Source organism: Eublepharis macularius, chromosome 5, assembly GCF_028583425.1.
Source record: "Eublepharis macularius isolate TG4126 chromosome 5, MPM_Emac_v1.0, whole genome shotgun sequence".
In the NCBI taxonomy this organism is placed as follows: Eukaryota; Metazoa; Chordata; class Lepidosauria; order Squamata; family Eublepharidae; genus Eublepharis; species Eublepharis macularius.
In genome coordinates this window covers 84,845,080-84,856,328 of record NC_072794.1, presented here as the reverse complement: position 1 = coordinate 84,856,328, position 11,249 = coordinate 84,845,080, and the positions used below count along the sequence as shown (strand labels likewise).

Below are 11,249 nucleotides of genomic sequence, written 5' to 3'. Positions count from 1 at the left end.
ATTTTCCCCATCGCGATCCAGAACATGGCGGCATGAAGCACCTTCCGGTTAGTCGTCTGGAATCGGCCCATGTCTCAGGTAGAACGGGCCACAAGAGATTCTTCCAGTGCCTCAGGCACAGGGTAGGGTTAGGGTAGGGTGGAACTGAGCAGCTCGTCTTCCTCACTCCATGCTGGGGGAACTATTTCTCCCCTGACAGCAGCAGGACTTCTAAGCTAGTGCAGACATGCTCTAAGAGCATGATCTTGAGTAGAAACACAGAGTTCCATACAGACCATCAGGTTCACAAGGGAATAAAGGCAGGCTGGCAATGCTAAGGTGAGCTGCCATTGCTAGTGGTCACTTAATCTGCCTTCACAGCAAGCTGCCACTTGTGTGGTCATTTAAGGTAGCAATTATGGAAGCAATGTAAACAGAATAGGAGTCCAGGCCCAGACACTTCAGTCTCTGGCGACTGATGCTGTCCAGTATTGAGCCTCCTACAGCAGGACTAACCCAACAATAGCAATTACCATAAGAACACCAGCAAGGATGCAGATGCTGATGAAGACAATGTCACTGGTGTCCTGACTCTTGCTCTCGTAGACTTCGGCCACCTCTGCATCCTGTTGTTGGGATTCTACCAGGTTCTCAGCATATTGGCTTAGCCTGTAGGGATTGGACCCAGAGATAAGATTCACAGATGCCTCTTTCCGTTTAGGCTCACACTGTACCTCATACTGGTGAACATCTTCCTGATTTTCATCCGAGAAGTCAATATATAGGATGCTGATGATCATGGATGTGTTATTTCTTTTCTAAATGACAAGGGTTTGAAAGAGCAAATAAGTTACAAGTTTTACCCTGAATACCTCTGTAAATTTTGAACTGTCATCTTTTATCAATAGATGATAAATCTTTCAAAATAGTAAGGATGACTTTGCTCATCCTTGCAAGGTATGAATTTTATTTTTCATATTAAATTAAATAATTATATGACAACATAAGATACAATAGAATCCAGAGTTGCTTAACTTGTGGACCACCCAGCTGAACACAGTCCGTAAACTTGACAACATTACAGTTCCTCACATACACAGAGCAAAAACCGGAAACAATCCCTGGTAGGCCATCATATAATGTCCGCTAAACTGCACTCGGCTTTGTGGGCCACAAATTGTGCTAGCCTACTCTAAACAACAGATCCCTTAATGACTTCTTAGGTTTATAGGGCAACTAAAGGTAAAGGTAAAGGTAGTCCCCTGTGCAAGCACCGAGTCATTACGGACCTATGGGGGGATGTCGCATCACAATGTTTTCTTGACAGACTTTTTACAGGGTGGTTTGCCATTGCCTTCTCCAGTTATCTACACTTTACCCCCAGGAAACTGGGTACTAATTTTACCGACCTTGGAAGGATGGAAGGCTGAGACAGACTTGAGCCAGCTATGTGAAACCAGCTTCTGCCAGGATCAAACAGGTCATGAGCAGAGCTTGGGCTGCAGTACTGCAGCTTACCTCTCTACACCATGGGGCTCTCTACAGGGCAACTATTGGAGCAAAAAGATGTTGAATTTTCACACAACTTGAACACAGTTCAGTGCTGTACTAACATCAAGATAGAACATTTCTACAGAACTAAAGCACGTTTCCTCCCCCACTTTTTGCTGTGCACATTCCCCCCCCCCAATGTTACAAATGCAGGACATTCCATCTGACTTGCACAATATGGATGCAAGCTGGTCAGCAAGAAAATCAATATGATTGGCCTGATTGTGAGCTAGTAGAAGCTGGTGAAGAATCCTTTTCATTCTAAAGGTATCGCAAACTGTTCCCAACTGAATTCATCCGTAAGTCAGTGTGTGCATTTATCAGAACATGCAGTATAGTGCTTTTAGAGCTTTCTTTTCCAAACAGGAGACCAGTGCCTAAAGCAAGGTAACAGTTCTGGGGCCGGATATAATACCTTTAAAACTCTATGAAACTACAAAAGGTGAAACTAGAGTAATGGTTACATTAACATACTGGCATGCTGACCTGTGACAGCAGTTGTAGAAATAAACTGAGAAACTGACAAGGTTATTAGAACAGTCATTTTAAAGAAGTCTATTTCATTCTTCAAGCAATCACAAAACAGTATCATAAGGATGGGCAGTTAGACCTTACACCTAAATGCGATTTGATCATTACCATTAAATACAGTGACAAGGATTGACACTACTGTACCCTGGTTTTGAAAACTATTGTGCACAAAAACACCCTGAACTATTTGCAAGTTACAGTCATTCTGTAACAATATATATCCTTATTGTTTCAGGAAGATTTTAAGAGTAATTTGGATGCTAAACATCTTTGACAGTCAAGCCAGTGGCCTGGTGATAAACAGCACAAGCCTGGGCAAGGCTGTCTAGCTGGTACTTTACTTACTTTACTTTATTTGGTATTTAGCCCTCCCTCCCTGCAAGCTGGCTGAGGACGGGGTACAACATTCATAAAATACATAATTATATAAATACAATTAAAATCATATCATAAAATCATAACTCAGATGGCCTATTGCACATTTCTGCCCTCAAATACAAAGAGGGAGACACCCGGACGGACGGGATGTCATTGGATAGGAGAAGGCGACGGGAGGCTCAGTGATGGTCCTAATATTGGCCTCAACCATATGCCCAGCGGAACATCTCCGTCTTGCAGGCCCACCGAAATGATACCACATCTTGGCAAGCCCGAGTGTCTTCAGACAGAGAGTTCCACCAGGTTGGGGCCAGGACCAAAAAAGCTCTGGCCCTGGTTGAGGCCAAATGAGCCTCCCTGGGGCCAGGGATCAGCAGCAAGTTCTTATCTGCTGAATGAAGCACTCTCTGGGGTACATACGGGGGTCCCTCAGGTATGCTGGTCCCAGTCTGTTTAGGGCTTTAAAGGTCAACACCATCACCTTGAAATGGACCCAGAACTCCACGGAAAGCCAGTGAAGCTGCTGTAAAACTGGTGTAATATGCGACCTGAATGGAATGTCCATCAGGATCTGAGCAGCAGCATTCTGGACCCGCTGTAGTTTCCGGGTCAGACCCAAGGGTAGCCCTGCATAGAGGGAGTTACAGTAATCTAGCCTAGAGGTGACCATTGCATGGATCACTGTGGTTAGCGGGGATGGGTCAGCGGGGTCCAAAGATGGCTTTTTAAAAAGAGGCCTCACCATAGCTTCCTTCAATGCCCCGGGAAAAACCCCAGAGCTTAATGATGTATTAATAATATCCTCCAGTTGGGCCCCCAACCTATCGACACTGGCTTTCACCAGCCACGATGGGCAGTGGTCCAGGGAGCACGTGGTGGGCCTAACCAGCCACAGGATCCTGTCCACCTCATCCTGGGAGACCAGACTGAAGTGATCTAAGGTTGAACCAGAAGACGGCCAAGGGGCCTCCAGTTCCCTTACTGTATCAATCGTGGCGGAGAGACAAGATTTTATCTGCAAAAAAGCTCCCGAAAGCCTCACAGCTAATAGCTGAACTTCTATTTTGGCAGTCTCCTGGAGAGAGGGAGACTAAGGACCGAACAACCTAAAATAATTTTGCCAGGTGTGAGCTTGCAGATGCTATGGAGGCGGCGAAGTATTCCCTCTTCATCGCCTTCACAGCCACCTCATAGGCCTTCATAAATGCTCTATAAGATGATCTTGCCTCTTCCCCATGGGTCCATTGCCACACTCGCTCTAGCCGTCTCAGTTCCCGCTTCATCAGATGTAGCTCCTCCGTATACCAGGGAGCCCGTCTGACTCGGGGACAGAGAAGGCAATGGGGGGTGATCTCGTCAGTGGCTTTCGAGAGACGGTCCTGCCAATCTCCCACCAAGTCACTCAACGAGCCGCCAGGGGGCATTGGATCCTGCAGAGCATTCTGGAAACCAATTGGATCCACGAGTCTCTGCGGGCGAGCCCGAAGTGTATCCTGGAGATATGTTGGCACAGCACCCTGGTACCAGTATACCAGAGCCAAGCACCAGCTTGGTGCCACAGTGGCCCCCTATGGAGCACTGCCAGCATAACCTTCTGCACTGACGGGAGGAGGTGGGCCTGTGAGCGTGGCAGGATTTAGTTGGCTCCTAAGCCACTCCAAGTGGGAATTCCCCTCAGAAGTTATGCCAGCAAAACCAGTGGCATAGCTCATAGGCACCCATGCAGCCCAGAAAAAGCAACCCCCCACAGCTATTGCACTCAGTACTCCAAGAGCCACAGAAGGCCAATGAGCACCATATCCAGAACTCATTGGCACCTGGCTGAATTCCAGCCACCACCACCAGTCATGACCAATGGCAGCTTCTAGTGGCCGTAAAACCCTCAGTTAATGCGCTGCCAGTTGCCAAGTTGCATGGCATGGGACCAGGGGTCATTTCGTAGAAAAAGAGCTGCAGGAACTCATTAGCATAACTCATTAGCATATGCCATGCCCCTTGACATCACTGGAAGTGTGTCATTAGCATAATTTATATGCGTATACCACACCCCCTGACATCACCTATCCTGGCTGTTTTGGACCCAATCCTGGCCATTCAGGGCCGAAATTGGGACCAAGATGGCAAAAAGGGCTGAAAATGGCCGAAAAAGAGCTCAAAATGGTCAGGATTGGGCAGTTGCTGAGCAGGAGAGTGATCCACCACCCATCAGAGGCCTGATCCTGGCCATTTCGGGACCAATCCTGGCTGTTTTGGGCCTGACCCTGGCCATTTTGGGCCCAAATTGGGCCCAAAATGGCTGAAAGGGGCCCAAAATGGCCAGGATTGGGCCTGAAATGGCTGGGATTCAGCTGCTGCCAGATGGGGGAGTATTCTTGCACCTGCCAGTGGCCCAATTAGGGCTGTTTTTGCCCCAATTCGGGACGAAACCACCCAATCCAGGCCAAAATGGGCCCAAAACGGCCCAGATCATGTCAGTGCCGGGCAGGGATGGGTCCCACGCCAGGCACCGACTCAATCCTGGTGGTTTTGGCCCTGATCCTGGCTGAAATGGGCCTCAAATGGCCACCCCAATATGGCCATTTTCCTGTGTTCATTTCTGCAGTCCCTTTTGACCCTAGAAAAGTCATTCCTGGGGTTGCTGGACCTGAGCAAAAGGAATAGCCATGAGAGTCAGGGGGCTGCAGTAAGGGGGCTGAAACGGGGCTGAAATAGCCAGGACCAGGTCGGTGCCAGGCAGGGGAGGGTTCCCCTGCCCAGCATCAACCCGATCCGGGCCTTCGGCTCCGATACAGGCTGAAATGGGCTCAAAATGCCCCAAAATCAGGTGGGCAGGGCCACCTGACACGTGACCTCTTGGGAGAACTGCCAGAACTACGTTCCTGCGCGTTCCCCCTCAAAATGAGCCCTGAATGGGACTATGTCAGTCGGTCCCACAAATATGGAACTTAGCATCTTGTTCCACTGTGGCAGGTCACACATACTTGTCTGATGGGTGCACCATTCCAGAGCACATCTCACTGATGGGGCATATAAGTGGGGGCCAGACCCCTGTGGACTTCCTTCCTCCTATGGAGGGAGCCCCTTTACCACTGCATGGATGCACCTTGGTTCTCCTTCCTCAGGCACATGGATCTGGAGCAGCTGCAAGAGCAGCATGTCACCCAACCATGCGATTGGCTCAGCAATCGCAGAGCAAAGTAAGGTAAGTTCATTGCCACACACTCCCCTTCAGCAGGTTCCCCTTCCACAACCTGGCTGCCACCAACCATGACGCCACCCCAAGACCAGCTTCTTCAGATCCTAGAGGCAGCCGTCCCTCATGACCACCAATGTATGCACCCATGTAATCACCAAGGAAATTATTTTGCATCCCCCTGGGACCTGCTCACCACCTGGGTGGCCAATGTCCTGGCAGGCCAGGAGGGAAAGAGAAGCACCCCCTAGATCACAGACCACTTACCACTTGGAAGACATCCAGTCTGGCAAGTGACCTCCATGGCCCCACATCCCCCTGGCCCTGCCACCAAATCCCCAGGACGGTCCCAAGCTGCAAATGCAGAACCTACCTACCCTGGGATCCTGTGGGTGGGCAGAGGTTGTTTGCATGCCATACATGCCCACAACCATACTACCATTGTTCCTTTTTGTTCTACAGGTGGGACCCCCTCGTGATCTGTTCACTTGCTGCCCAGCAGCTGGTATCTTGAAATGTCAATGGCGACTTCCGGTTTGGGATTCATGGAGGTCTAACGCAGCTCCACTTGCGGAGCTGACCGGACTGCCGTTTTAACCGGCCGGTGGGGTGAAAATAGCCCACGGCCGACTGCTCTCAGGCGGGGAGCAGGCAAAGAACGCTCAAGACCCTAGGGTGAGCTAGATCTCGGACGAGGGGGGGCTCTACACAACGGGTCCCCTCCCGATCCTTGAGGTCCCACCTTGCGACGGGTCGGCTATAATCTCTGCGGCAGTTTTGGGGCCAATTCGGCTGGCATAAGACCTACATACCCAAGCTTCGATTGGGGGAAGAAGTTGAGAGGAGAACTTAAAATCGAAACAGCGATTACAACCCGAGAAAAGTGAAGAGAAGGTAAAGATCGTTATCTTCTGATACGGGACAGATTAATAAAAACAGAGAAGGAAAAAAGTAGATTTTTAAACTGCAACAGACTAGTGAAAAGGAGGGGAAGACTCGGCAGGAATTGTATTTGAAAAGAGACTAAGCTTAAAGAAGTTATTAAAGAAATCGGACTATTGTTTTGAATACCTGTGGCTTGGGAGCTGTGAGAAAAAGACACCATCGCGAGATCTGCTGTGGGAAGACGGGAGACAGGAAGTGCGTAACAACAATAGAGTGGCTGGAGAGAAGCGGCCCTTGCTGGAGGGCAGGAAGTAGGGAATCGCCATTTTTGAAAGGGGAAGGGTCGCGGCTTCAGCGGAAGAGGAAGTAGGCCATCTTGGATTACAAAATCATAGAGAAACCATAGAGAAAAGACGCCCGACATTTTGGACTCTTTAAAATTTAATTTTTAAAAGAAGATTGGGACATTTAAAACAGAAAAACGTTAAATTTTACGCCACGGAGTTAAGGAAGAGAGCGGATTCGTGGGAGCGAGCTAAAGCAAGCCCCACGATGTCAAAAAAAGAGTGGCAATCGGCAATAGAAAACCTGGATAAAAACTTGGATAAAAAACTGTTAGATATGATTAAAGAACTTAAGGACACGAAATTGGAGCTGATAAAAGAGGTTAAAGAGGTTACACAGACAGTAAAATCGGAGCTGTCAGAAGTGAAAAAAGGCATGGAAACAATACAAAGTGAATTACAAGGAACGCAGCAGAGAGTTAAAACAGTAGAAGACGCGATGGAGAATTTAGCAGACACGCAACAAACAGAGATGAGATTGGTGAAGGGGAGAATGTCAGTTGCAGAAACTAAACATATGGAGAAGCAGCTACGTTTTCGCGGCTTGCCAGAAGTGGAAGGGAAGTCAGCGCAAGAACAGATGACTGAGGTGTTGGCTGAATACCTGGGGAAGGAGGAGGAGGAAGTTGTGGCTATCCTAGACGTGGCATACCGTGTGAATTCGAGAATTGCAACCCAGAGGAAATTACCAAGAGATGTGATTGTGCAGTTTACAACACGAAATATGAAAGAGAGGATTGTGACAAAACAGTTTCAAGATCCATTGGAGATTGATGGCAAGACGATTATTATAATGAAGGAACTGCCTAGATCAGTGTTATTGGACCGGAAAAAATATAAAGTGCTAATTCAGATTTTGAAGGATATGAAAATCAGGTACAGATGGGAATTACCGGAAGGTGTGTCCTTTGAGTTTGGAGGGGCAAAAAAACGCATCAGATCTGAGCGAGAGATGGAGCGATTTATTAAGGACAATGAAAAAGACTTACCATCAAGACTATGAATATGGAGTGTAAAGTATTATCTTGGAATGTAAATGGACTAAACTCACCGAATAAGAGGAAAAATATTTTTCACTGGCTACTAAAACAAAAATGTGATATTGTTTGTTTGCAAGAGACCCATATTAGAAAACAGGATGTAAAATATTTAAAATTGGGAAAATTGGGCAAAGAATTTGTAGCGGCCTCCAACAAGAAAAAAAGAGGAGTGGTGTTGTACATAAAAGAGGAGCTACAGCCAAAATTTGTTATGAGAGATGTGGAAGCTAGATTTGTAGCAGTGGAATGCATTTGGAATTTAAAGAGAGTGTTGGTAGTCGGACTTTACGCACCTAACGGTGCAAAAGAAAGCTTCTTTGAGGATTTAAGGAAGCATTTAGACGATCTTGCATATGACCAGATAATTCTTGCTGGAGACTTCAATGGAGTGACAGACTTGGAACTAGACAAAAAGACTACAACGGCACAAAAGAAAAGAGGACTATTGCCAAAGCTTTTTTTTGAATTGATTCAACAAGAGACTCTCGAAGATGTATGGAGGAGAGAATATCCTAAAAGTAGACAGTTTACTTTCTATTCTGCAAGGCATTCTACATTATCAAGAATTGATATGATCTGGGCCTCAAAAGACTTAGCGTTATGGACTAAGGAGGTAGAAATAATGCCGATGGTAGGCTCAGATCACAACCCAATTATGTGGAAATTTGGAAAAAGGAGAAAAAGGAAAGCATGGAGAATAAATGAGGACTTGTTACAGGAAAGAGAGAATATGGAAATATTGAGAAGAGAGACAAAGTTTTTTATACAATACAACGTGAATAAAGAAGTACCAACCAATAAAGTTTGGGATGCTTACAAGGCGGTTGTAAGGGGCATACTAATGGACTTAAATGGTAGAGCAAGAAAGAAGAAAGAGGAGAAAAGACAAGAGATTGAGGAGAAAATAAAAGCCAAAGAAACACAGCTAAAAAAGAGACCAGGGAAAAAGAAGGTATACCAGGAAATTAAAATACTTCAAGAACAGCTAACAGCAATGAGTAATAAAGAATTGGAGTGGAATCTTAAAAGACTGAATCAAAAAGCGTTTGAGGGTGCTAATAAACCTGGAAAGTACCTGGCATGGCAATTGAAGAAGAAAAGGGAAAAGAAAATTATAAATAAAATTTGTGAAGACAACAAAACGTATTTGGAGCAGACTACCATTAGTAGAGCCTTTTATAAATTCTACGCAAAGCTGTATAATAAAAAAGAAGTAAACAAAGAATCAATAGCGTCATATTTGGAGAAAACCAAACTTCCAGAAATCTCGGAAGCTTGGAGAAATAAGTTGAATAGTGAAGTAACTGACGAGGAAATAAGTAAGGCAATACAATCTGCAAATCTAGGAAAGGCGCCAGGGCCAGATGGACTTACGGCTAAATTTTATAAGACAATGGCTAATGAACTGGCACCATTCCTAAAAGAAGTGATGAATGGGGTTTTAAGGGATCAAAGGATTCCAGATACTTGGAGTGAAGCGAACATATCATTGATCCCAAAAGAGGGCCAAGACCTGACTAATGTGAAAAATTATAGACCTATATCGCTACTTAATAATGACTATAAAATTTTTGCGAAGATATTGGCGGAGAGATTGAAGGGGTGGCTCTCGGAAGTCATAGAGGAGGAACAAGCAGGCTTTTTGCCAGACAGACAAATAAGAGACAATTTAAGGACAGTGATCAATGCTATTGAATATTATGACAAGCATTGTGACAAAGAGGTTGGTTTCTTCTTTGTAGACGCTGAAAAAGCGTTTGACAATTTAAACTGGGACTTTATGTTTGCCACTATGGAAAAGCTACAATTGGGAGAAAGATTCATCAGAGCAATTAAGGAAATTTACAGAGACCAGACTGCAGCAATCGTGGTGAATGATGAATTGACCAAGAAATTGACGATAAGTAAAGGAACAAGACAAGGTTGCCCGTTATCTCCATTGTTGTTCATTCTAGTATTGGAGATTCTGATGATACAAATACGTCAAGATGAGGAAATTCGTGGAATAAAAATAAAGGACTATTCATATAAGGTCAGAGCATTTGCGGATGACATAATGTTAATTGTAGAGGACCCATTGGAGAACATGCCAAGAGTGATAGATAAGATCAAGGAGTTTGGAGACTTGGCAGGTTTCTTCATTAATAAAAAGAAGTCAAAGATACTATGCAAAAACATAACTAAGCAGAAACAACAATTGTTAATGGAAACAACGGATTGTGAAGTAACAAGTAAAGTGAAATATTTGGGAGTTGAATTAACTGCAAAGAACATAGATCTATTCAAAAACAATTATGAAAAACTATGGACTCAGATAGAGAGAGACTTGATTAAATGGAATAGATTGAATTTGTCATGGTTGGGCAGGATTGCAGCAGTTAAGATGAATGTGTTACCAAGAGTAATGTTTTTGCTACAGACAATACCAATCATCAGAGACTCTAAACAATTTGAAAAATGGCAGAGGAAAATATCAGATTTTGTTTGGGCAGGCAAGAAGCCTCGAGTGAAAGTGAAGGTTTTACAAGATGCAAAGGAAAGAGGCGGAATGCAACTGCCCAATCTGAGACTTTATCATGATGCAATCTGCCTAGTTTGGTTGAAAGAATGGATGACATTAAAGAACAAGAAACTACTAGCCCTAGAGGGATATAAAAAAATATTTGGATGGCACGCATATTTATGGCATGACAAAGTAAAGGTCAACTCGATGTTCCTGCATCACTTTGTTCGGAGAAGTTTATACATAATCTGGAAGAAGTACAGAATTTATTTACAAGAAGGAACTCCTTTGTGGGTGGTTCCGTATGAGGTGATAGACCCGAGAGCTGTTGATAATGAACAACAATGTTTAACGTATAAAGAAATAACCAAAACTGAAGCATCTAAACTCAGAATAAAGACACAAGAGGAACTATCACCTAACTACGACTGGTTCCAGTATAGACAGATCAGAGACTTATATAATTCGGACTCTGTAAAGGGAGGTATACGAACTTGAGCAGACCCTTCTTAAAGAAGATAAGAAAAGAATATCCAAGGTATACCAAGTACTGTTGAAGTGGTATACCGAGGATGAGATAGTTAAAATACAAATGGTGAAATGGGCTATAAACTTTAATAAAGAAATAACAATGGAGGCATGGGAATACTTGTGGAAAACTACAATGAAGACAACGACATGTACTAATATCAAAGAGAACATCTACAAAATGATCTATCGTTGGTACATGACACCAAAGAAGATTGCGCTAGGGAATTCGAATACTTCTAATAAATGCTGGAAATGTAAGAAGCATGAGGGCTCCCTCTATCATATGTGGTGGTCGTGTGAGGTAGCTAGGCAGT

At 44.7% G+C, this 11,249-nt stretch overlaps 1 protein-coding gene across 1 annotated transcript in view; it reads right to left on the bottom strand.

Annotated features, from left to right (window-relative positions):
* Positions 1-479: 479 nt before the first annotated feature.
* The window catches only part of CDCP2 (CUB domain containing protein 2), a 41,848-nt gene continuing 31,078 nt past the window's right edge, over positions 480-11,249 (bottom strand). The window contains exon 6 of the mRNA XM_054980688.1: positions 480-797. Within this exon, the coding sequence (XP_054836663.1) occupies positions 480-797 (318 nt within the window). The remainder of the gene's footprint in view (positions 798-11,249) is intronic.